The 26,701-nt window shown below is 52.8% G+C and overlaps 1 protein-coding gene across 1 annotated transcript; it reads right to left on the reverse strand.

The window, feature by feature from the left end:
- Positions 1-429: 429 nt before the first annotated feature.
- On the reverse strand, positions 430-26,512 carry PRKCG (protein kinase C gamma). The gene is made up of 18 exons (XM_010331970.3): positions 25,960-26,512; positions 25,488-25,519; positions 24,468-24,550; positions 17,643-17,754; positions 17,378-17,509; positions 15,798-15,954; positions 14,999-15,133; positions 14,570-14,657; positions 14,252-14,281; positions 9,936-10,088; positions 9,417-9,605; positions 7,932-8,023; positions 7,775-7,837; positions 7,509-7,647; positions 4,845-4,925; positions 3,252-3,359; positions 1,631-1,771; positions 430-1,388 (listed from the first exon to the last, which is right to left on the reverse strand). Exons 1-18 carry the CDS (start codon positions 26,127-26,129, stop codon positions 1,200-1,202), a joined length of 2,094 nt encoding a protein of 697 aa, XP_010330272.1. The 5' UTR covers positions 26,130-26,512; the 3' UTR covers positions 430-1,199.
- Between the last annotated feature and the right edge of the window lie 189 nt (positions 26,513-26,701).

The following is a 26,701-nucleotide window of genomic DNA, read 5'->3' on the forward strand; positions in this document are numbered from 1 at the left end:
GGGTTCCGGTTGTTTTCGATTGCTCTGGCATGGGGGGTCTCTTCCTCTGATCAGGTCTCTGGGTCTCTGGAGACCAGCCTGTGATCTCCCCCCTCGGGAAGGACTTCTCTCCCGTGTCTGAGCCTGGGTGCGCGTGTGAGCTTGCGTGGCTGCTCTGGTGAGCAAGGGCGCGCTGGGTCTCTGTGCTGAGGTCTCCACCTGGCACTCAGTGACCTCGCTGTGCACTGTCCACGTTGGTGCCCCCTGTGGTATTTTCTCTCCCTGCCTCCGTCTGTGTGTGCGCTCCTCTGCCTGCTCCCCTGCTGTGGGTGTCTCCCCTCCACTTTGTGGGTCTCCACGCTTTCCTTCTCTGTTTGTTTCTATGTACAGTCACTGTCCCGCCTCCACACCCCCTTCATTCTCCAAGCTTACAAGAAAATATCCAAACACTTCAGCATCAGCATCCCAAATTTATTCTCCAGCAGCTGTGGCCGGGTGGCAGAGGCTAAGGGAAGGGAGGGGAGGAGGAGAGTCCCAGAGAGTGGCAGGCACTGGGGAAGACTGCGGTGGGTCCGAGCCAGACTGGAGCCATGCACAGGCAGGCGGGCGGGAGGCGGGGATCAGTGATGGCTTCGGGATGGGGAAGTCTAGAACAAAAGCTGATTGGGAGCCGCTGGGGAAAGAATTCTCCATATATCCCAGGAATCCCCAGAGCACAGCCGTGGGACGTACTGGAGGAGGGGTCACGCCTCCCACTCATCTAGAACTGGAGTGGAGGCGGGGGAGCGGGCCTCGGAAGCTGAGGGTTGTTCTGGAACCTGAGTCTGGAACAGCCAACCCCGTGAGGCTGTTTCCCCAGGGGCGGGGTGGTCTGGAGGGAGGCATAGAACTACCAAGATGGAGTTTCGAACCCCATGGAGTTGGGGATGGCGGTGGTGTGGTAGTGTCTCTGGACCCCATGGGGGCAGAGTCCAGAATGCTAAGGTTGGGGAGAATATCGGGCTCCACTCAAGGCTTGAACGCGGGACAGCTCTAGAGGCTCTATAGAGTTTAGAAGAACAGGAACGCTTGGAAGGGGCAACTAGAACCCGCGGGGGCAGAGCCGGAATGCTGGGGTGCAGGATCTAGAATGGGGCGGGGGGGGTGTGTGGTGGTGAAGTGGGGGCTGCTGCCGGCGCGGCGGAGGGGTAGTTGGGGACACCTAGTGGCGGTGGGTGAGATTACATGACAGGCACAGGCACTGGGCTGGTGGGGCTGCGGGCATCCGGGTGCACGAAGTCGGGGTTCACGTAGGTGAAGCCCTGGAAATCGGCCTGGTCGATGCTGGCCAGGACTAGGCGGTCTGGAGGGGTCAGCGCTGGCGCCGCCCGCGTGAAGAACTTGTCAAAGTTCTCGCCACTGCGGCCACACTGTGGGAGACCGGGGAGGGAAAGTGAAGCAGCTCCCTGGGCTCCTCCATGTCCCTCTGTGCACCCCGGTGCCACCTCCTGTTTCCTGCAGAATCTCTGTGCATGCCTCACGGTCACTGCACCTCCCTTTGGGAGGGGGACCTCGGCGGAGGGAGCTCCAACCCCGGACACAGGTACATGGAGACCCACGGGAACCCCACCCCTTCAGGGACCAAGTTTTTGTTGCCTGGAGGATGACTGACCGGGCGGGGTCTGAAAGGAGGCGGGATCTCCAATCGTTCCAGCCGCTCCCAGTCAATCCAGCGGAAAAAGCCGTGTGCACGGATGGTGGGTTCCCCATCAGGCCCTGAGCCCAGGCGCTTCCCTGGGTGCTTGGTCAGGAACTGTGGGAAACACAGAGACAGACAGACAGACAGACAGACAAAGTCCCGGACAGGGAGACCCAGAGATGGAGAAAGAAATAGACACAGAAGGGAGGATGGTGGACCCAAGAGACACAGGCATGAGATCCAGAGAGATAAGAACAGCCAGGGGAAACAGGCAAAGGGAGGGAGGAAAGGCAGAGAAAGAAGAGAGAGAGAGAGAGAGAGAGAGAGAGAGAGAGAGAGAGAGAGAGAGAGAGAAAGAAAAAAAGAGAGACAGAGAGAGAGAAGAGAGAGAAGAGAGACACACACAGAGAGAAGAGAGACAGAGACACAGAGGAAGAGGGAGGATACATGAGAATGGGAGTGACCAAACTCAGACCCAGAGACCCAGGGACACACAGACAAACAGTACACATCATGGTGTGAGATTGTGAGGGGCAGAGAACCCGAGAAAAAGGAGAGATACAGGGAGGATCCCAGGGGGAGAAGGAAAGGAAGATAATGAGGGAGATGGAGCAGGGGAGATGGAGATGGGATAGGGGAGGGGGGAAGGAGGTAGGGGAGGGAGAGAAGGGGAGAGGAGACAAAGGGGAAGAGGGGGGGAAGGGGGGAAGAGAGGTTGCAGACCCAGAGAAAAGGGAAATAGAAATTCGGAACAGGGTGCAGAGACCCCAGGTGAGAATGCAGAAACCCGGAGAAGGGAGGAAACAGAGGAGACCCGGGGGATGGGAGATCCGGAAAGAGAGAAGGATAGAGACCCAGAAAACACACATCCAGAGCGAGAACAAAGACCCAATATGGGGGCAGAGACCCAGAGAAAGGGGACAGAAAGCCAGCAAGAGAGGTGGGTGAGATGCAGAGTGTTGTGTGTATGAGAGTGGACAGGGGAGGGGAACGGGGGGAAGCAGGGAGGAAAAGGTGTGAAAGTGCAGACAGATACAGAAGGAGACACGGAGAAAAGGAAGGGACACAGAGAACCCCATTGTATGCAGATGGAGGGGGAGGCAAGAGACAGAAACGAGAGAGACCGTCAAGGAGATGCAGAGAGAGCCGCTAGACGCAGAAGGTGCTGACACGGGGTGAACACCTGCTAGACCCAGGTGCTTTCTTCTGTGGCAACTCCATAACCTCTGAGGAGAGTTAAGCTCACAAAGTTTTGGTGACTCACCCAAGATCCCACAGGAAGAAAAGCGGTAGAAGTTGGGTTTACCTGTCCCACCCAGTTCTGGAAAGAGACCCTGGACTCCCAGCACTTCCTGCAAGCAGGGAGCTGAGGAGTAGGGGCCACAGAGAGGGATGAGACGGAGGCCACCTCCAGACCTGGTGGCAACAGGGCAGTAAATCATTGTTCTAACAAAACCTGTGTATCATATCAACTTTTCCAATGGGTGGAAGTAAAGTGACTTGGGGAAGGGAGCCTTTTTCTACCAGACACAGAGACAGCAATGGGGTGCATGGATTGCGAGCCTGGAGAAGCTGGGAGTCAGGGGGCTCTCACCCCCTTGCAGATGGCCACGGCTTCCCGGGAAAGCGACTTGGGGTAGGTGACAGTTTGTTCCATGATGGCCTGAAACAGCTCCTCTTCGTCCTCCCCATCGAAGGGAGGCTATGAAAGTGGAGGGGACAAAGTCAGAGACTTGCCCAACTGCCTTTCTCCAAACTTTCCACACCATCCTCACCCCACCATGAACATGCTTGACCCATTACACCCCCCATATCCTTGAGAGAGACTGAACCAAACCACCAAAGCTTGATCTCTCTCCTTATCAGGGTCTCTCATTTCCCATCTCAGATGCCTCAGCTCTGTGCATCTCTGATCTATTCTGCCTCTCTTTATCTGCTATGTAAATCAGCAGGGTGCTAATTACACAACATGTCAGTGAAACAGAAGAGAGGAAAAACTGCTGGAAACACCCTACAAGCATTCTCCTGGTTGGATGAGTGGGTTCACAGTCTTCTGTGAACCCAGTCTTCTGAAAAAATAATGCCAAGGCAAGAATTTTTTTTTTAAGATGGGGTTGCACCATGTTGGCCAGGCTGGTCTCAAACTCCTGACCTCAAGTGATCTGCCCACCTCAGCCTCCCAAAGTGCTGAGATTATAGGCATGAGCCACTGTGCCCAGTCAAATTTTTATTAACTTCTAACTAAAATTTAGCGTTCCCTTCAGTTATAATGCAGGCAGCAGCAGTACTTGTGGCTTCATTACCAATATAAATCACAAGTATTTTCTCACCACATGAGAGTTGCAGATATTTCAAATTATTAGTCGTTCCTACTTGAAAATTACTGTTAGAGCTCCTTTTTTCTATTACTGTTAGAACTTATGACTTAATGAACTAATAAGAAATTGTACATAGGTCCATATTCCAATTCTAAATACACAACTGTATAAATTTAAGTTAATTTAGTTGGTTGTTAGATTCAATTAGATTGTAAAAGTTTTGGTGGCTATCTTTCAACAATTTATTTCTTTTTTTCTCTTGTTTGTTCTTTTTTTTGGTGGGGGGAGCAGGGAGGGATGATCCGGGGAGATTGTTTGTTCTTTTGAGATGGCGTCTTGCTCTGTTGCTTGGGTTGGAGCACAGTGGCATACTCATAGTTCAGTGTAACCTCAAATTCTTGGGCTCAAGTGACCCTCCTGCCTCAGCCTCCTGAGTAGCTGGGACTGTAGGTGCCCTCTACCATAGCCAGCTAAGATGATCAGGAAGGTAGCACCTAAACATCTTTAGCTGTAGTACACTCAGCAGTCAAGGAATCCAGTCAAGCTGATGTAGAATGTATGTGATTGTTCAAGCTCACACAGCCAGTGAGGGCTGAACCTTGTTTTTTTGTGCATATACTATTCTATTTCATGCATTCAAAAACATCCTTCTGAGAATGGATCCATAGGCTTCATCAGACTGCTACTTTAGCATCTAGGGAGAAGGGATTCACGGTACAAAACAAAACAATCTGGTCTACAGTTAAGATGACGCTTCAGAACCATGGACAGTGCTATTCGGGGGCAACCTTCTAACCCGCTCCTCTTGAGATCGAGGCGCCCCACTCTGCCTCTTTTAGCCAAGTCAGCTTCTCCCCACCTTCCCTTACCTGTCCTGCCAACATCTCATACAGCAGAACTCCAAAGGACCACCAATCGACAGACTTCCCATAGGGCTGGTAGGCAATGATCTGGGGGAGGTGGAAAGCAGGGAATCATGATGTGTTCCTCAAGAAGCCTAAGCCCAGGACCCCTCTGGCCTCACCCCCTGGGAGCCCTACTCACTTAAGTGCGTGCAGCACTAGCTCTTCTGACTCTGAATGTTTATTTTGTAGGGTGATTTATTTATTTATTTATTTATTTTTGACAGGGTCTCACTCTGTTGCCCAGGCTGGAGTGCAGTGGTGTCATCACAGCCTCAACTTCCCAGGCTCAGGTGGTTCTTCCACCTCAGCCTCCCAAGCAGGTGGACTACAGGCATGCACCACCACGCCTGGCTAATTTTTGCGCTTTTAGTGGAGACAGGGCCTCACTATGTTGCCCAGGCTGGTTTTGAACTCCTGGACTCAAGCAATCTGTCTCCCTCAGCCTCCTATAGTGCTGGGATTACAGGAGTGAGCCACCATGCCCAGCCTCCACTCTAAATATTTTGGCCAGGGATCTACCTTTTGGAATATTCTGGAAACAAAGCATACTCACTTAAAACATTCATTTGGCCTCAAATAGACTACCTAAAGACCAAGTCACGGGTTCTATACACCTAGAATATTTGTGTCAGAGTCAGGAATATGTGTATAGTTTTCAAATTTTCTTTTCTTTAAGACCTAGTCTTGCTCCGTCACCAGGCCGGAGTGGCATGGCATGACCTCGGCTCACTGCAACCTCTGCCTCCCAGGTTCAAGTGATTCTCCTGCCTCAGTCTCCGTGAGTAGCTGGGACCACAAGCACGTGCCACAATGCCCAGCTAGTTTTTGCATTTTTAGTAGAGACAGGGCTTCATCATGTTGGCCAGGATGGTCTCGATCTCCTGATCTTGTGGTCTGCCCACCTCGGCCTCCCAAAGTGCTGGAATTACAGGTGTGAGCCACGAGCCTGGCCTCTTTTTTCTTTATTAAGACGGTGTCTCATTCTGTAGCCCAGGCTGGAGTGCAGTAGCACAATCTCGGCTCACTGCAACTTCCACTTCCTGGGTCCAAGTGATTCTCCTGCCTCAGCCTCCCGAGTAGCTGGGATTACAGGCACCCACCATCATACCTGGCTAATTTTTGTATTTTTAGTAGAGACAGGGTTTCGCCATGTTGGCCAGGCTGGTCTTGAACTCCTGACCTCAAGTGATCTGCCTGCCTCAGCTTCCCAAACTGCTGGGATTACAGGCATGAGCCACCATGCCCAGCCATTTTTCAAATTTTCTACAGATAATTCTGATTACCAGGCCGGGTTTTGTGATCACTGACATTGATCACTTGGGCACTAGTCAGGCACAGCCTCCCAAGTAGCTGGGACTACAGGTATGTGTCCTATCCATCTGTATGTATGTTCAGAACATCAGCCCCACCCCTTTAACAAAGTCAGGCAATACTCTGCCCCTTTAAAACACTCACAGGACAGCATCTGCTCTCCCAGAATGTTAGAGATCTCATCCTGCCATCTTTTTTAAGACAGGGTCTCACCCTGTCGCCCAGGCTGGAGTGCAGTGGCATGATCTTGGCTCACTGCAACCTCTGCCTCCTGGGCTCAAGCAATTCTCCTGCCTCAGCCTCCCAAGTAGCTGAGACTACAGGCACTCAGGCACTCACCACCATACCCAGCTAATTTTTGTGTTTTTAGTACAGATGGAGCTTCATCATGTTGGTGAGGCTGGTCTGGATCTCCTGACCTTGTGATCTGCCTGCCTTGGCCTCCCAAAGTGCAGAGATTACAGGCGTGAGCCACTGTGCCCAGTTTTTGTTGTTGTTGTTGTTGTTGTTGTTGTTGTTGTTGAGATTAGGTTATGCTGTCGCCCAGGCTGGAGTGCAGGCTCAGGTCACTGCAACCTCCACTTCCTGGGTTCAAGCGATTCTCCTGTCCCAGCCTCCCGAGTAGCTGGGACTATAGGCGAATGCCACCATGCCACCACGCCCAGCTAATTTTTGTATTTTTGTCAGAGACGGGGTTTCACCATGTTGGCCAGGTTGGTCTTGAACTCTTGACCTCAAGTGATCCACCCGCCTGAACCTCCCAAGGTGCTGGAATTACAGGCGTTAGCCACCTCACCTGGCTGATCTTGCCCTGTTAAACAGTACAGCACAGCCAGCCCACTTAGATCAGAGAACCAGGTACAATACTTAGGAAATAAGCTTCCATCCAACTGCATACTCCAGAGTGAGCCCTGCCCAGTTGAGAGTATTCAGGAGATAGTTGGGACATGCTCAGTGTTTGCAGGGTACAGGCCATACCCACTCAGAGAACATTAGAAATTGTCTGCACCTTCTCAGAAGGGGCTAGGATCAGCCTCTATTGGGAATTCCTACTCGCTGGTCCCACTCTCCCGGAACATTCACCCACAGGTGCCGCCCACCTTACCTATTTAGAGACCCAGCTGGGCCCACCTGGCATTCTCAGTGCACAGGCTCACCTGTGCTGGAGGCTGGAAGAATGAATGCCTGGCTGGGTAAGAAGGCCACAACTCATGACCAGGCCCCAGGGTCAGGCCTCACCCGTGATAAATACTGGACCATCAGCCACACCCTCTAAGGGATTTCAAAGTGTGGTCAGAGCAGCAGGGTTAGGGTTACCTCCGGGGCTATGTAGTCCGGGGTTCCGCAGAAGGTGCGGGTTGTTGTGCCGGGGAAGACGTTCTCCTTACACATGCCGAAGTCAGTGATCTTGATGTGTCCCTCAGCATCTAGCATCACATTGTCCAGCTTCAGGTCCCTGGACGACGGGGGGATGGGGTAGGAATTGCAAGAAGAGTCGAGTTCAGCAGTCTGGAGCCACATGGTCAAATCCCTTCCCTTCCAGGAGCATGATTTCCTCCGTGGAAAGTCCTGGGGCTGCTCACCTGTAGATGATGCCCTGATTGTGAAGGAAGAAGAGGCCGATGGCGATTTCTGCTGCGTAGAACCTGGAGGGTGGGGCAGGTGGGGACATCAGAAGGTCAGTGGCTGGACCCTGCCCGCTTCTACTGCCCCGATCCTTCTCTGTTGGCCGAGACTCACGCTGCATGGGGCTCCTTAAACTTGCCCAGCTGTTGAATGTGGTACATCAAGTCTCCCCCGGTGACATACTCCATCACGAAATATAGGCGGTCCTGCGGAGGAGTGTGTAGGCTTAGAGGCGGGACCCATCTACCCGGGGTAGGAAAAGTCCTTTCCTGAACACTCAGGGCAGACGTGGAAGGCTCCGGATGCACCTAACCAGAAATCCAGAGCACCCAGCCACACCCCTAGGAGGGCCCTAAGGTGCTAACCCTGCTACCTCAGTCTCCGCCTGCCAGACCACCCTTAACTGTCAGCCTTTCTAGACCCGCCTTCTCAGAACTGAAGACTGGAGCCCACCATTCGCTCGAAATCCGGGGACACCAAAACGTTTTTCCACAGCCACTCACACACATTTGCAATTGTGGCTACCTACTGAGAATCAAAATTGCTCAAGCCTCACCTGCAATTAGAATATATATTTTTTTATCCAGGAAGCTGGCCACGCTCATTCAGAGCCCCTGGAGGTAAAGTCACACCCTCTCAAAATCTTGAAAGTTCTGACTCTCGGCCCCCACGCCGCATGCCGTGTTTCTGACGTGTCCTTCAGTCAGAATCCAAAAGTGATGACCCCATCACTCGGATCTCCATTCTGGGCAGGCCCACTAGGAAGGCACTCTCCTTCACTGGGCTCCTTTGCTCAAAAATCCAGAATGCTGACTACACCCACTCACGTCCAAGCTCCCCAGAGAAACAGGCATCTGGCCAGCCCCCAAGGAGCTCAACGAATCACGACGCCCCGCAGGACCCATCTACCTGGCCACGCCCCCGAGGAACACATTCGCCTGGCCCTGTCCCCGGAGAGCTTATCCTCCAGGCCACGCCCTCAGAGGAATCCACCTGCCTGGACACGCCCATTCATAGTCTCACCTGCCTGGCCACGCCCCGCAAGGATTCTATCCTCCTGGCCACGCCCCTAAGGAGCCCTCTACTTGGCCACGCCTATTCATGATTCCATCCGCCTGACAAAGCCCTCCCCTCCAAACCCCGAGATCTCATCCGCCTGACCACGCCCCCCAAAAAAGCCCTCGAGGAGCCCCTCCTCCTGCCTACACCCCTCTCCTCCTGCCCACGCCTCCCTCCTCCTACCTACGCCCCCCTCCCCCTGCCTACGCCCGCAAATGAGTCTGTCCTCTGCACCCAGCTCCCCAAGGAGCCCCTCCGCCTGACCACGCCCCCAAGGGGGCCCCTCCACCTGGCCACGCCCCCAGGGGGGCCCCCTCCACCTGGCCACGCTCCCAGGGGGGCTCCTATGCATGGCCACGCCCCCCAGGAACCCCTGGACCCGGCCACGCCCCCCGTGAAGCCCTTCCGCCCTGCCTCACCCAGAGAGCACAAGGTTCTCTTGCCTCGCCCTAAAATCAGAATCCCAACGCAGCTGCGGGATCTATCCAGAAGGGGATGAGGCAGGGCCCCGAGGCCAGCCTCTGCCCCCCGCATCCTTACTGGGGTCTGGAAGGTGGAGTGGAGCTGGGTGAGGAAGTGAGGCCGGCCGCCAGGACCCCGGCCCCCCAGCGCCAGCACGCGTTTCTCCACCAGCGTGCAGTCCACATCGTCGTCCTGGACGATGACATCCTTTTTCAGGATCTTGATGGCGTAGAGCTCATCGGAGCCCCTGCGCTCGGCCAGCATCACCTATACGCACAGTTCCAAAAGGGCCAATCCATGTTGGGAAGCCAGTGGTACAGGACCTGCCCCCTCCCTGTCAGGGATTCGGGGAAACGGGATCCCAGGTCCTCCCTCCGTCTCTTAAGGGAATGGCAGCCCTGACTTGCCGCCCGCCCCCTCAGGGAGAGTGCCCGCATCTGTAACCCTCTCCTCTCCAGGAAACTGAACGGCCCAACCTAACCATACTTGAAGATGGAGGAGCCCAGACTCTTCCCGCCCCCACTTCCTCCCTAAAGACCAGAAATCTGACCTCCCCACAGACACCCTCCTTTTCCCCCAGAACCCTAGAAATCCAACCTTCCCAAAACTGCCTTTTCCTAGAACCATGAGGAAGCTGAAGTCGGAGATGTGCAGGCGTCCTGGGCTCGCCCCGAAGAAGCAGCGCTTGGGGTCGGTGGGACTAGGGGAAGGGGAAGGGATGGGGGAGGAAGAGGGCCCCATCCGCACCCGCTGTGGAAAGGAGAAAGAAAGAGCCAGAGGGAGTTAGACCTTATACAGCCATTAGAGATGCCCCCAAGACAGACAGCACCCAAGAAAGAAAAGGATGAGAATAGCTGGAAAGAGAAAAAATGGCCACCCTCCCACCCTGTCCTTGGCTTAATTTTCTCGGACTCCCCATAGCCTGGAGGGCTTATTATTTAACTAACATTTACTTAGATCTCTTTTTTCTTTTTGTAGATTTTGTAGATATGCTGTTCCCAGAAAATCCTGCTATTGTTTCCATTTTACAGAAGAGGAAACTAGCACAGAGACGTTATGCAACTTGCCCCAAGTCACACAGCCAGTAAAGAGCCGAGCGAGAAATGAAACCCAAGTGATTCAGTTCTAGAGTCTGGTTGCTCTTAGCCTCTAACCGGAATCATGTAGAGGGTTTGGTAAAACAGATTGCTGGGTCCCACTCCCAGATTTTCTAACACTGTAACTCTGGGGTAGGACCTGAGAACGTGTATGTGTAAAAAGCTTCTGAGTGACCCGGGTCCTGCTAGTCCAGGGACCACACCTGGCTTTCAGCTAGGGTGCCTTCTCTACCTTTTCCTGCCTTGGCCCCCCAGGGAGGGGGCCTCATGACCAAGCTGCTGTCACAGCTTGCACACTTGTCCCTCTACATGGACGGCTGCCCTTTCTAATGCATTCTCTACTCCACAGGCACAGGAGCCAATTTAAAAATAAATAAACCAGGTCATGTCTCCCCTATGCTTGTAAACCCGTTAACTGCTCTCTCTCTCTCTCTGTGTTAAGATTTTATTCCATGTGACTTGCAGAGCCAGGCTGAGACTGACCCTGAAGGTTGTTCTTCTCTCTCCTGGGGGTTCCAGACTCCAGCCACCCTGGCCTGACACACACTGACCCCCCTCCCACCTTGGGGCCTCTGGGTGTGCCATTAGGTCTTCCTGTAAAGCTCTCCCCTCCCCTTCCCTCCTAGTTGCCTCCCAAACACCCTTTAGACCTTGACTTAACCATCACTTCACAGAGGCTTCGCCTGACTTTTTTAACTGGGTCAGTTGCCTCTCTTACCACCCCTTGGGCACCATGGACAGCACCTTCCTGGCACTTTTATTCTTGGTAATTTACATCTATCTGTGTGACCATCTGCTTGCGGCCTGTGAGCTCCCTAAGGCAGGGGTCTGCTTTGTTCTCTAAGACACAGTAACAGTGCCTACATCATCGAGGCTACACAAATATTTGTTGAGGGCCAGGCGCACTGGCTCATGCCTGTAATCCCAGGAGGGAGGCCGAGGCGGATCAACTGAGGTCAGGAGTTCAAGACCAGCCTGGCCAACATAACGAAAGCCTGTTTCTACTAGAAATACAAAAAATAAGTGGGGCGTGGTGGCGCATACCTGTAGTGCCCGCTACTTGGGAGGCTGAGACAGGAGAATCGCTTGAACCCAGGGGGTGGACGTTGCAGTGAGCCGAAATAACAACACTGCATTCCAGCCTGGGTGACAAAGCAAGACTCCATTGCAAATAAATGAATACATAATAATAATAAGGGCTGTTTCTGTTTGCTCTCTTGTTAGCTCCGTACCTAGCTCAAGGTTTGGCCCACAGTAGGTCCTCACTGGTAATGGTAAACGGAGCCTGCTGAGCTGTGGGAGACCGCTGTGAAGCACAGCAGGGACACACACCATCCCAAACTCCCTGCCTCTAGGCCTTGGCCTGCAGTCTGCCCTGCTGGGTTTCTCGGGTTTGCAGGGGAAGATCATCCCTGCTCATCTCAAAAGACGCTATCTCTTTGGCTCAGAATTTCCTCCCACTGGTGTCCTTGTCTCCAGCAAAGCCCGTTTTCAAACTTAACTTTGCAAAAGCACTGCCTGAGGAGGTCGTTTAGTGTGCAGACATCTGAGGTATCAGAGAGGTCCTCACTCAGTAGGTCTGCAGAAAGCCCAGGGAATATGCTTTTAAAAGCAAGTACTCTAGGAATTCTGATGTGGGTGAACCCCACATGGAACACTAAAAACTCTGCTGAAAGTTTCTGTAAGAGTCCAGAGGAAAGAACAGAGCGTGTTGTTGCTGTTGCTGAATCTTGAAGATTGTCTTGTTTTTTTTTTTTTAGAGGAAGCGTCCCTCTGCCACCCAGGCTGGAGTGCAGTGGCATGATCTTGGCTCACTGCAACCTCCACCTCCCTGAATCCAGCAATTCTCCTGCCTCAGCCTCCTGGGTAGCTGGGATTACAGGCACGCACCACCACGTTCAGCTAATTTTTGTATTTTTAGTAGAGACAAGGTTTCACTATGTTGGCCAGGCTGGTCTCAAACTCCTGACATCAGGTGATCCACCCACCTCAGCCTCCCAAAGTGCAGGGATCACAGACATGAGCCACCATGCCCGGCCTATCACATGCTTATATATTTTGTTTGATGTCTTCCTACTTGTGTAAACCCCATGAGGAAAGGAACTTTTTTGTTTGTTCTTTCCCTGCTCTCTCTATCCTCAGAGAGTAGAGCCATGCCTTGCACACAGAGATGCTCAATAAAGTATTTTTTGAAAGGATAAATGAGGAAGAGAGTATTCCTCCTTTCTGCCTGGAAATCTGGTCTCTCCTTTGTCTGGGAAATCCTGCCCTTCCTTCCACCAGGTCTCACCTCTCCAGGAAGATTTCTCTGACTCAGGCTGTGCAAGGGATGCCCCAGTGCCTGAGGCTATCTCTGTTACGGCCGCATTCCTCCTGGTGGTGAGAATGTCTGCGTCTGTAACTTTGTCCTCCACTAGAAGAGGAGTTCTCCAAGGGAATGGTCTGATTCTATTCCCAGAACAGGGCCTGGCTTATGACACCATAGAAAATGGGCATTTGCCTGGGAATGATGGCTCACGCTTGTAATCCCAGCACCTTAGGAGGCCGAGGCCACTTCAGCTCAGGAGTTCAAAACCAGCCTGGCCAACATGGCAAAACCCATCTCTACTAAAAATACAAAAATTAGCTAGGTATAGTGGTATGCTTCTGTAATCCCAGCTACTCGGGAGGCTGAGGCAAGAGAATCACTTGAATTTGGGAGGTGGAGGTTGCAATGAGCTGAGATTGCACCACTGCACTCCAGCCTGGGTGATGAAGCCAGATTCTGTTTCAAAAAATTTAAATTTAAATTAAAAAAAAAAAAAAAGGCCGGGCGCGGTGGCTCAAGCCTGTAATCCCAGCACTTTGGGAGGCTGAGGTGGGTGGATCACGAGGTCAAGAGATGGAGACCATCCTGGTCAACATGGTGAAATCCCATCTTTACTAAAAATACAAAAAAAATCAGCTGGGCATGGTGGCGCATGCCTGTAATCCCAGCTACTCAGGAGGCTGAGGCAGGACTATTGCCTGAACCCAGGAGGCGGAGGTTGCGGTGAGCCAAGATCATGCCATTGCACCACTCCAGCCGGGGTAACAAGAGCGAAACTCCGTCTCCAAAAAAAAAAAAAAAAAAAAGGCTGGGCGCAGTGGCTCATGCCTGTAATCCCAGTACTTTGGGAGACTGAGGCAGGTGGATCATAAGGTGAAGAGCTCAAGACCACCCTGGCCAACATGGTAAAACCCTGTCTCTACTAAAAATACAAAAAGCTGGGCATGGTGGTGCACGCCTGTAGTCTCAGCTACTTGGGAGGCTGAAGCAGGAGAATTGCTTGAACCTGGGAGGTGGAGGTTGCAGTGAGCAGAGATCATGCCACTGCACTCCAGCCTGGCAACGAGATTCCATTAAAAAAAAAAATGGTATTCAATGAGTGAATGAATGAATGGAGAATGGAGAGATTAAAGTCATGGTTGATAGATTTTTTAAAACTCAAGAATCAATTCTGGCGTCACCTCCTCAGGGAAGTCCTCCCTGACCATCCTCCCCCAGGCTGGGTTAGCACCTCCTCTAGGCCTCTTCAGTGCCCTGGGCTACCTCTAATTTAGCACATCTTCCTATATTTTAAGTATCTGTGACTGTGTTCCTACCTTGGGGAGTTGCTTGAGGGTCAGATTCACCTCTGGATCCCGGATTATTCAGCAAGCACAAGACAAGCCTAGCGCAAATATGTGCTCAACTCTTGTGTGTGTGGAGTTAAAGACAGAAGTCAGAGGAGGGATAAGAAATCGGAGACAGGGACAGACAGAGACTGCTCCATTCAACGCCCTGGTTCTACTCACCTCATACAATTCCAGGGGGTAGTTACAAGCCTGGGAGAAAAGAAAGGGAGAGTCAGGGTCCCAAGAGAGGTAGGGGATTGCCCTAGAGCAGGGGCTGGGGGCCCCTAACACCCTTAAGCCATGGCAATGGATAGGAACTATAATTCCCATCAGACCCTGGGGCTCGAGTTCCCTAGAAGAGCAGAGGAGGGAGGCCTAGGGTCTTCCGGGAACTGTAGTCCCAGGATCAGCAGGCAATCAAGGGTGGAGGGAAAGGCCAGCTCTGAACTGTGTGGGAGGCTGGGCTGGGCTCCCCTGAGGAAGCCGGGGTCTGGGTACCTCAAACTTCTGGAGGAGGCTGCAGTTGTCAGCATCGGCCACTGGCACATTGTAATACTCGCCCTCCTCCTGGTTCAGTAACTTGTACCTGACATACAGACGGAGACCAGAGGGGGGACAGGGAGGATGGGGCACCCATGGGAGAGGCAGACGTTGGAAGTGAGGAAAGATACACAGAGAGACGGACACAGAGATGGAAGAGAGAAAGAGTGAGATAAAAAGAGAGGGAGAGGGAGAAAGGGAGGGGAGAGGAAGAGGAGCGAGAGAGATGGAGAGAGAGAGAGGGGTGTGTGTGTGTGTGTGTGTGTGCGCGCGCGCGCGTGCGTGCTGGGAGGTGGAGGGAAGGACAGTGGCCGGAGGAGAGAGACCACACACAGATGGAGATGGTAATACTGCGCTCCATCCCCAGGACCCAGCCCTGAACCTCACCAGCCGTCCACCGGCGCCTTGAGCAGCTCTGAGACACCAAAGGACATGGCACCCATGAAGTCGTTGCGGGAGGTCCGGTCCCAGTCCCACACCTCCACGCTGAGCCGGCGCTCCACATCCCCTGGCTTCAGGTTGCTGCAGGAAAGTGGGGTGCGTGGGGTGCGGGGCTGAGCTCATGGCTCTCCTCGGTTCCCTGTTCTTTGTGCTGGAGGCGGGGGCAAATCCAGCGAGCTGGGGTTCCTCTCCTGCTTTGTCTCCAACCTCTGACCTTTCTAGCGGGGCTCTCTCTCCAGCTAGGGCTTTGGGGCCTGAAGTAAACCTAGAGAGCTCTTCCTCTCCCTTCCTCCTGCAATCGCAGTCCCTTCCCATCCCTGTCTCTTGTCTCTTGAGATTTCTCTCTCTCTTTCTGAGTCTCTGTACCCTTCTCTCCTCTCTGGGTCTCTGTCACTCTGTGTTTCTGTCAACTGGCCTGTTACCCTGCCATCCCCCATCTTCTCCCCTCCCTCTCCATCTGTGTCTCTCTTTGGGTTTCTGCCTCTTCTGAGACTCCCTCTTCTCTCTCTCATCTCTGTCTAAGATTGGGGGGCTTCAATGAAGATTAATTATACAGTGGTCTGCCTGTTTCTGCATCTCCATCAACTCCCTCAATCACTCCATTCCTTTTTTCCACCATCTTCTTCTGCCCTTTTCTGGGTTCCCTCTATCCTAACCCCTCCCATCAGCTGCTCTCTGGGGGCCACTAGGACCCTCAGATCATTCTCTGTCAGCTATCATTGCCTTCCCTGTACCCCAGACTCACAACACAAAGGTCTCATTCCACACAGGGTTTAGCGTGGCTTTCACCGTTCGGGTCTTCTGTTTCGTCAGGTTCCGAGGGTCTGGGATGAGCTTCAGTTTCACATAGGGATCAGAGAGACCATTGGGGTCCATGGGAATAAGGTTACGGGCCTCACCAACTAAAGGGGGAAGTGAGAAAGAGTATGGGGGTTAGAGATCCAGAAAGGGGCTCCCAGCCCTCCTCCAGTCAGCAATCAAGAGTTCCAAGCTCTCAGTCTTGTTCCTCATGACTTCTTACCTCTCCAGCACCCAGAAGACAGGGCACAGAGCCCTTTCCCCAACCAGTGATCCCGAAATCAGACACAGAGCCCTTTTCTCCATTAGGAACCAGAGTTTGGACCCCGGCCATATTACCAGTACCAAACTGTAGCCTCCCTCAGAACCAGTTACTCTCCCTTCTCAAGATCCTTATATCTAGAAAGCCATTGTCCGGTGTGGATCACCTGAGGTCAGGAGTTCGAGACCAGCCTGGCCAACATGGTGAAACCCCATCTCTACTAAAAGTATAAAAATTAGGTAGGTGCAGTGGCATGCACCTGTAGTCCCAGCTCCTCAGAAGGCTGAGGCAGGACAATCGCTTGAATCCAGGAGGTGGAGGTTGCAGTGAGCCAAGATTGTGCCATTACACTCCAGCCTGGGTGACAGGGAGAGATCCCATCTCAAAAAAAAAAAAAATTGGCCGAATATGGTGGTGGGCGCCTGTAATCCCAGCTACTCGGGAGGCTGAGGCAGAAGAATCCCTTGAACCCGGGAAGTGGAGGTTGCAGTGAGCCGAGATCACACCACAGCACTCCAGCCTGGATGACAGAGCAAGACTCCATCTCAAAAAAGTAAAGCAAAGGGCCGAGTGCAGTGGCTCACGCCTGTAATCCCAGCACTTTCAGAGGCCAAGTCTCGATCTCTTGATCACGAGGTCAAGAGATCGAGACCATCCTGGTTAACATGGTGAAACCCTGTCTCTATTAAAAATACAAAAATTAGCTGGGCATAGTGGCATAGTAGCCTGTAGTCGCAGCCACTCAGGAGACTGAGGCAGGAGAATCACTTGAACCCGGGAGGTGAAGGCTGCAGTGAACCGAGATGGCACCACTGCACTCCAGCCTGGTGACAGAGCGAGATTCTGTCTCTATAAGTAAATAAATAAATAAAGGGCCGGGCGTGGTGGCTCACGCCTGTAATCCAAGCACTTTGGAGGCCAAGGCGGGTGGATCACCTGAGGTCGGGAGTTCAAGACCAGCCTGACCAACATGTTGAAACCCTATCTTTAAAAAAAAAAAAAAAGTAAATAAATAAATAAATAAATAAGAAAGCCATTAACAGGCACTGAAAGTTGCAAGAGGCCGGGCTGGAGGCGGGGCTTCGAGCCAAAAGGGGCGTGGCAGAGTGTGCTCGGCCTTTGGGGAGGGGTCAGCAGTATGGGCGTGACCACTGAGAGAGGCGTGGCCCCTGTCTGGGGTGGGGCTGGGCCAGCACAGGTGCATTCACTTAGCCCCGCCTCACGCTTGGGGAGGGGCGGGGCCAGGCGAGGGGGCGTGGCCTCACCCGTAATGTGGATCTCATCCGCAGTGGGAGCCCGGATCTCCAGCTGCAGGCGCCCGCGGCGCTCGGTGTGGTCCACACCGCACAGGGAGGGCACGCTACGCACACAGCGCCGGTGCACGTTCATCTCGCAGCCTGCGGGAGAGGGCAGCGGGTAGCACTCAGGCGTGTCCCCAAGCCAAGACTCCATCCCCCCCACCCCACCCCGGGCATTTCCGGGAACCCAGACCAGGAGCTTTTGAAAGGGCCCAAAGTCAAGTTCACTCACAGGAGCATTTCATGCCCTGGTGCACAAGCCCATACAGGAGGGAGCCACAGTGGTCGCAGAAGGTGGGGCTGCTGTAGCTGTGCAGGCGGAACTTGTGCTTGTTCCGGGGGTCCTGGGGGCAGAGAAGATTGGCTTAGGGGGCGTTGGGAGGATACTGAAACCCCAAGGGAGGGGCCCTTTTATCTTTTCCTCCTGCTTTGCTCTCTGTTGGCCTGAGGCTCCATCTCTTTCACTCTACATACCAATATTTATTAAGCACCTGCTGTGTGCCAGGGACTGCTCTTTGTGTGGGGACCAAAGCATTAAACAAATGAAAAAAACAACAATTTTTTTTAAAAAACCCTCTTTGTCACATGGAGTTTACTTCCTAGTGGAGGGAGACAGAATGTAGACATGGTAAATAAATAAAAAATATAGTTACACATATGGTAATGGGTGCTCTGGAGAAAAGTGAGGCAGGGATGGAATCACCAGAAATTGGAGAACTGAAATTGGAAATACGGTAGTCCCAGCCGGGAGTGGTGTCTCATGCCTGTAATTCCAGCACTTTGGGAGGCCGAGGCAAGTGGAATGCCTTGAGCTCAGGAGTTTGGGACCAACTGGGCAAATGGCAAAACCCTGTCTCTACTAAAAATACAAAAATTGCCAGGTATGGTGGCTCACGCTTGTAATCCAAGCACTTTGGAGGCCAAGGCGGGCAGATCACCTGAGGTTGGGAGTTCAAGACCAGCCTGACCAACATGGTGAAACCCCATCTTAAAAATATAAATAAATAAATAAATAAAAAGTAAAAATACAAAAATTAGCCAGACATGTTGGCACACGCCTGTAATCCCAGCTACCCAGGAGGCTGAGGCATGAGAATCGCTTGAACCCAGAAGGCCAAGGTTACAGTGGGCCGAGATCTCGCCACTGTACTCCACCCTGGACGACAGAGCAAGAATCTGTCTCAGAAAAACAACACAAAACAAAAAAAACAGTTGGTGGAGGCAGAGGGGCCTCACTGACAAATGGAGGCAGGAGCTTCCAACATCCCATAGTCCTCATCCCCCCAACATTCAGAAGTTATTGAGGACTTGTGGGCCATCCTGAACCCCAGCTCGTTCACTGGCAGCTTCTGTCAGTGTCTACATGGTATGCCTTCTCACAACTCCAGGTGGAATGGAAAATATGACCCCTCAGTTATCATAGGAACCCAGGAGGCCTAAATGAAATAATGACGTACAAAAATAAAAAATAAGAATTCGTGTACAAAACATAGCTGTGCCTACCATGTTAGATGCTCCCAACGCTATGAATCTTACTGTGGTTATTATTAGGGATTTTATTGCAGTGCCTACATAAGCCCTGAATTGAAGTAAGAGCTAGGCCACTTCTCAGCTGTGTGATTTGGGGCGAGTTCATTCCCAGTTTTGAGCTTCAGCCTCCTCCTCTGTCAAGTGGAAATAAATCATCTGTATCTTGAAGCAATGCTAAATTTCCAAGGTCCATTAAGTATGAATGCAGGGCATTAGTAAAGCTTCTCCTTCTCCCCCACCACCCCCTACTCCCAGGACAATGTCTGCTTGTTAAATAACTGGATTCTAAGAATCCGTTAAAGGAATTATCACAGGGTGAAAATTTAGGCCCTTCTCGAATTTCCATTTATTTTAGTGGGGTTTCTAGTTCGAATATATATTTGGGTAGGGGAGGGTGTTAGTGTAACCCATTGAAAGGATCCCTTTCAACACACTGGGTCTCAAAAGGTCTTCCACTGACCCTAACTCAAAGGGTTCCTGCCACACTAAATAAAATGCTGTGTGTGAAGGCTCTCCACAGGGGGCCTGGCACACAAGCATCCACAGACAGAGGCTGCTATTCTGATTCTCAAAAGTGAACGTCGTGGCTGGGTGTGCTGTCTCATGCCTGTAATCCCAGCACTTTAGGAGGCCGAGGCAGGTGGATCACAAGGTCAGGAGTTAGAGACCATCCTGGCCAACGTGGTGAAACCCCATCTCTACTAAAAATAAAAAATAAAAAAATTGCCGGGCGCGGTGGCTCAAGCCTGTAATCCCAGCACTTTGGGAGGCCGAGGCAGGTGGATCACGAGGTCGAGAGATCGAGACCATCCTGGTCAATATGGTGAAACCCCGTCTCTACTAAAAATACAAAAAATTAGCTGGGCATGGTGGCTCGTGCCTGTAATCCCAGCTACTCAGGAGGCTGAGGCAGGAGAATTGCCTGAACCCAGGAGGCGGAGGTTGCAGTGAGCCGAGATCGCGCCATTGCACTCCAGCCTGGGTAACAAGAGCAGGACTCCGTCTCTAAATAAATAAATAAATAAATAAATAAATTATCTGGGCATGGTGATGTGTGCCTGTAGTCCCAGCCACTCGGGAGGCTTAGGCAGGAGAATCACTTGAACCAGGGAATTGGAGGTTGCAATGAGCCAAGATCACACCACTGCACTCCAGTCTAGCAACAGAGTGGGACTCTGTCTCAAAAACAAAAACAAGCGGCCGGGCGCGGTGGCTCAAGCCTGTAATCCCAGCACTTTGGGAGGCCGAGGAGGGTGGATCACGAGGTCGAGAGATCGAGACCATCCTGGTCAACATGGTGAAACCCCATCTCTACTAAAAATACAAAAAAAAATTAGCTGGGCATGGTGGTGCGTGCCTATAATCCCAGCTACTCAGGAGGCTGAGGCAGGAGAATTGCCTGAACCCAGGAGGCGGAGGTTGCGGTGAGCCGAGATCGCGCCATTGCACTCCAGCCTGGGTAACAAGAGCGAAACTCCGTCTCAAAAAAAAACAAAAACAAACAAACAAAAAAAACAAGCAATCAACAAAAAAGTGAACATTGCTGTTAAAACGGAGACAGCATGGAGGCTCTGGTTAGATAGATCGGAGTTCAAATCTTGCCTCTACCCCCTACCCAGCTAGGTGGCCTCACCACGCTTGCCCCCTTTTCAAAGCCTCAAGTTTTGCCTCTGAAAAGTGGGGGCATGTGCTCTCCCTGAAGACCAAATGAAGTCATACTTGCCAAACCCTTAGCACATCTTAAGCTCTTAACACAAGCTACTTTTAAGATCAGGCCAGGCACAGTGGCTCATGCCTGTAATCCCAGCACTTTGAGAGGCAGAGATGGGTGGATCACGAGGTCAGGAGTTCTAAGACCAGCCTGACCAAGATGCTGAAACCCCATCTCTACTAAAAATACAAAAATTAGCCAGGCATGTTGGCATCTGCCTGTAATACCAGCTACTCAAGAGGCTGAGGCAGGAGAATCACTTGAACCCAGCAGCAGAGGTTGCAATGAGCCGAGATTATGCCACTGCACTCCAGCATGGGCAATAGAGTGAGACCCTGTCTCAACAACAAAAAACAAAAAAAAACCCTAGTGATGTAGAGGAAAGATCTCCTCTTCACTATTCACCTGATTCCTCATTGGTAAAAATTTTCACAATAATAATAACATTTTGGCTTTTGCTATTTGTCAGAAACCATCCCAGATGTCTGACTCGCTAAATCTTCAAAACAATTCATAGTGAGAATAATTATCATTTCCACATATAGACAAGGAATTGAAAGAGTGCAGAGAGGTAAATTAACTCAGGAAAGGTCACAGAACCAAAAAGTGGTGAAGCTGAAATTCAAACCAGATAAAGACAGGAAAAACACCTAACTTAACCACATCAGCTGTTGTGTGGACCCAATCCCATGCTGTATACAAAATACTTGGGGCCTGTAATCTCATCATTTTGGGAGACTGAGGCAGGTGGATCGAGTGAGACCAGGAGTTGAAAACCAGCCTGGGCAACATAGCGAGACTCCATCTCTATTTAAAAAAATTTTTTTAATTAGCTAAGTGTAGCCAGGCACAGTGACTCATACCTGTAATCCCAGCACTTTGGGAGGCTGAGGAAGGCAGATCACCTGAGGTCAGGAGTTGGAGACCAGCCTGGCCAACATGGTGAAACCCCATCTCTACTAAAAATACAAAAATTAGCCAGGCATGGTAGCAGGCACCTGTAATCCCAGCTACTCGGGAGGCTGAGGCAGGAGAATCGCTTGAACCTGGGAGGTGGAGGTTACAGTGAGTTGAGATTGTGCCACTGTACTCCAGCCTGGGGGATAAAAGCAAGACTTCCTCTCAAAAAAAAAAAAAAAAAAAAAAAAATTGGCTCAAGAGTTCTGACATTAAAAAAATTAGCTAGGTGTTGTGGCTTTTGCCTGTAGTTCCAGCTACTTAGGAGGCTGAGGCAGAAGGATCACTTGAGCCTGGAGAATTCAAGGCTGCAGTGAGCTATGATCTCATCACTATACTCCAGTCTGGCTGACAGAGTGGGACCCTGTCTCAAAAAACCCAAAATATCGGCCAGGTGCGGTGGCTCATGTCTGTAATCCCAGCACTTTGGGTGACTGAGGTGGGTGGATTATCTGAGGTAGGAGTTCAAGACCAGTTTGGCCAACATGGTGAAACCCTATCTCTACTCAAAATTCAAAAGTTAGCTGGGTAGGGTGGCACATGCCTGTACTCCCAGCTATTCAGGAGGCTGAGGCATGAGAATTGCTTGAACTTGGGAGGTGGAGGCTGCAGTCAGCTGAGATCGTGCCACTGCACTCTAACCTGGGTGACAGAGCAAGACTCCATCTAAAACAAAAACAAAAATAGGCCGGGCACAATGGCTCACGCCTGTAATCCCAGCACTTTGGGAGGCCGAGGCAGGGGGATCACAAGGTCAGAAGTTCAAGACCATCCTGGCCAACATGATGAAACCCTGTCTCTACTAAAAACACAAAAATTAGCTGGGCGTGGTGGTGCACACCTGTAGTCCCAGCTACTTGGGAGGCTGAGGTTCGCTTGAACCCGGGAGACGGTGGTTGCAGTGAGCCGAGATTGTGCCACTGCACTCCAGCCTGGCGACAGAGCGAGACTCTCTCTCAAAAACAAATACAAAAAAAATTTTTTCTTTTTTCCAAGGCAAAGTTTCGCTTTCACCCAGGCTGGAGTGCAGTGGCTCGATCTCAGCTCACTGCAGTCTCTGCCACCGGGGTTCAAGCAGTTCTCCTGCCTCAGCTTCCCCAGGAGCTGGGATTACAGGATAGAAAGAACAAGAAAAAAATTTGTTGGCCGGGCGCGGTGGCTCAAGCCTGTAATCCCAGCACTTTGAGAGGCCGAGGCGGGTGGATCACGAGGTCAAGAGATCGAGACCATCCTGGTCAACGTGGTGAAACCCCGTCTCTACTAAAAATATAAAAAAATAGCTGGGCATGGTGGCACGTGCCTGTAATTCCAGCTACTCGGGAGGCTGAGGCAGGAGAATTGCTTGAACCCAAGAGGAGGAGGTTGCGATGAGCCGAGAGCGTGCCATTGCACTCCAGCCTGGGTAACAAAAGTGAAACTCCGTCTCAAAAAAACAAAAAAACAAAACAAAACAAAACAAAAAATTTGTTGAGTGTTTGAGCCCTGAATACATCAGACTTAGTCTGGTGCTGGTGGTGGAGGTGAGTGGTTGAGGCAGGTGATCAATCACATACACGTGCTGGTAGACAGCGGTGCTCAATATATGTTCTATGAAGTCACATCTTCTACGTACACTTCTGCTATTTTCAGCTGATAAGCTGGTAAAACACCTGATGGACTTTTGTGGATATTTATCTCTTTCTCCCTCTGTCTCTTCCTCTCTGTCTCTCTCTCTCTCTCTGTCTCTCTCTCTGTCTCTCTCTCTCTCTGCCTCTCTGTCCATCTGTACATCATAAAACTGTCTCCAATCTTGCATCAAACCCTGGGCGAAACTCTCAACCCACCTGATTTCAAAACAAGCTGGGAAGTGTCTAGATGTGTGCTGTCCCATTCGGTAGCCACTACCTACATGTGGCTGTTTATATGTAAGACAATTCAAATGACACGAAATGGAATTTCTGTTCCTCGATCACAGTGGCCTTGTTTCAAATGCTCACTAGTGACAGGGAGCTGGTGGCTGCATGTACAGAATGTTCCCGTCACTGTAGACGGTTCTGTTGGTTAATGCTACAGCATCAGCCCCATTTTCTAGAGGAGGAAACTGAGGCTCGGAGATAAAGCGGAAAAGGGAACAGGGATGGGCACTCAGCGTTGACTGTTTCTGTGAGCCTCTGATGGAGAGATGGGGTGGGGAGAGGCCGTGTGTCTGCGTGCTGCACATCTGTGATTACACGGGCATCTGTGCATCCACACACGCGTGTGCATGTGTACTGTGGGACCTCTCTGGGTCTCCTCTCGGCGTCTCCTAAGCTCTAGTCTGTATCCACCATTTTCTGTTTAATCTCTCTCTCAGGGGTCTGCGTCTCCGTCTCTTGGAGTTTCTCTGTCTGTCTTTCGGTGCCTCCAAATTCCCCTCTTTCTCCCTGGTTCTTTCTCTGTTCCGTCTCTCTCTCTGCCTCAGCTTCAGTCTCTCCTAGATGTCTGTCTTTTTCTGTATCTCTGTTCCTCTTCCTGAGATTCCCTCTGTCTTACCTTGGGATCTCAGCACCTGCATTGATATTTCTCTCTGTGTGCCCCTCAGCTCTCAGGGTTTAAATCCCATCACTCCGGATCACAGCCCACCCCCTGCAGCGCCCGTCTTCAGTCTCCTCAGCCCCGGCCTCCTCTCTGTCCCCCACCTGGGTCCCCAGCCTGTCAGTCCCCCTCGCATTCCCCCTTTCCAGGCCAAGGGCAAGGAATCTGGGCCAGATAGCTCCCCCTATCTCTCCAGCCCCCCTCCCCTCCCAGCCATAAAAATAGCAGGAGAAATTGGGACGGACGCCGAGGGGGTGAGGGCGGGGGCGCGGCCCGAGGAGGAGAACCAGGTGTCCGGGCACTCACGTCCGTCTGGGGGCCCTTCCCAGCGCCTGGACACTCGAAGGTCACAAATTCGTGGCATCGCCGATGAACCACAAAGCTGCAGACTAAAGGTGAAAATCATAGAGACACAGACGGAGGCACGGATCCATCCAGAGGAATACCCCAGCAGACAGAAAACTGGAAAGTAAGAGCCGAACTCGGACACAGAGAAAACCAGAAATCTCAACACAGAGTCCAACAGAGAGAAAATCGGAGGCCAGAGAGAGAAAAGCAGGAGACAGAAACCCAAGAGGTGGGCTTTGAGTCAGAAACAGAGACGCAGAGCCCAGAGCCCAGGGAAGGGAGATGGAGAAAGACAGAGAGAAAGAAAATAGATCCCATTGACAAACAGACGCAGGCCCACCGGCGGAGATCAGAAAGCGAGAGAGGCAGACAGATTCAAAGAGCGAAAACCGAAATATCTTCAGAGGCAGCCCCGGAAGCAGCAACTTGGGCAGAAGTGAGTCTGGGGGCGCTGCTGCCGGCCCGCCCCCCACCCTGACTCACTCTGTTCTCAGCAGTAGCAGCTGGTGCTCAAGGACTCGCCCCCCTCTCCCGCCCCCCAGAACTGACGGCCCCGCCCGGCCCCCACTCGCCCATTGGTGACCCCACCCGGCTTGCCCCTGCCTAGGACGGCTGGCGTTGTCATGGCAACAGCAGCCTGGGGTGGGGGGGACTCTGACTTTGCATCTCCAGCCCCCTCCCCCTTCCCCCCTTCAGCTCCCCTTTTCCAAATCTCCCTGTTCCCATGGCAACAGATTCTCCAAATATCTGTCCCCACCTGGAGCCGGCCGAGGGAGGGGCCCCCAGCACCACCTCCGCGGTGGCCCCACCATGAGAGCTCCCTCCCCACCACAGGCTGTGTCTCTGCCACACCCCCCGCCCCGGGCTCCCCCGCGCCTCTCTGGGGACCAGAAAACACGTGTGTCAAGCAGCCTCAGCTGTGTGGCCCCAGCCTCCACCCGCTCGAGGGTCCCAGGAGCCCCGGGCCCCAGGTCTTACCTTGACATTGCAGGCCCTGCTTTCCGATACCCCTGAAAGAGCCAGGGATCCTGGGTCAGTGCAGAAAGGGGTACCTGGACCCCCAACCTCTGCGAGCCACAGGGGGCCTGCGCTCTCCGACCCTCCTCCCGCAGGGCCCAGGTGGCCAAGCCCCAGCCGCCTCCTCTTTATAGAACCCAGACATGTTGGCCCCTCGCCCTTCCTCCCTCAGACCGGAGTTCAGCCCGCAGTTTCTTCCTTCTTCAGACCCAGGAATCCAGCCTCCCAGCCCCCTAGATCCTTCCTGCCTCAGACCCAGGACTCCAGGAACTAGCCTCCTCCTCCTCCCTCAAACCCACGGGTCCAGCCTCCCATCCTAGAACCCGGGAGTCCGGGCTACAGCCCCCTCCTTCCTCCTCCCACAGGGGTCTGGTGACAGGAGTCCGCACCCCTAGTCTCCTCCTCCCCCAGCCCCCCGGCCCCCTCCCCTCACCAGATGAAGTCGGTGCAGTGGCTGCAGAAGGTGGGCTGCTTGAAGAAGCGAGCGGTGAACTTGTGGCTCTTGACTTCGTGGACCACCTTCTGCCTCAGAGCCCCCTTTCTACAAAACAGGGGCCGGGGTCCCCCCTCTGAATCACCTCCGCCGGGGCCCAGACCAGCCATGGCCCCAGACACGTAGCAGGGACCAGGATCCTGCCTTTCTTGGGGGAAACAGGTGGAAGGGAGAGGAGCCCGAGACTCGAAAGATCAAAGGAGCCGCAGGGAAATTCCGAGGTGGGCAGGAGAGGGGCGAGGCACCTCCAGGTGCGGAGCGCGCCGGGCAGGGAGCGGCACCCTCGGGCGCGCCGGCTCCGCCAGGGGGAGCGGGCGAGTGTGGCGGGGGGGAGAGCCGAAGGCAGGGGCGCCGGGAGCCGGAGGCACGGGCGGCGGCGGTGGGAGCTCCAGCTCCGGCACCTGCTGAAATGTGGGAGCCCCGGGTGGGGGGAGGCGTTGCCAGGACGACCGAGAGGGCGGGGTTTCGGCTTAAAGGCGCTCCCCTCCTGGAGACTCGGGACAAATGTCCTCCCTCCCCGCCCCCAACACGTGCACACACCCACTCCGAGGGTTGGCTGGAGGGAGGGGCATCCTCTTAGCCTGGCTCCCCCACACCCTGCAATCTGTCATCCTGCCCCGTGTTCCTCCCTCACTAGGATGCCTCGTGCGTCCTGTGGGCGCCCTGGGGTCCCTGTGTCTGA

This window comes from Saimiri boliviensis, chromosome 14, assembly GCF_048565385.1.
Source record: "Saimiri boliviensis isolate mSaiBol1 chromosome 14, mSaiBol1.pri, whole genome shotgun sequence".
In the NCBI taxonomy this organism is placed as follows: Eukaryota; Metazoa; Chordata; class Mammalia; order Primates; family Cebidae; genus Saimiri; species Saimiri boliviensis.

Bases quoted from the DNA above. Each gene is read 5' to 3' on its own strand.
- PRKCG (XM_010331970.3), bottom strand. From the start codon at position 26,129: ATGGCTGGTCTGGGCCCCGGCGGAGGTGATTCAGAGGGGGGACCCCGG. The intron at 14,282-14,569 runs GTACCCAGACCC...CTTTTCTCCCAG, and splicing joins GCCTCCTCCAGAAGTTTGAG to GCTTGTAACTACCCCCTGGA. The intron at 4,926-7,508 runs GTAACCCTAACC...CACCTCCCCCAG, and splicing joins CGGACTACATAGCCCCGGAG to ATCATTGCCTACCAGCCCTA.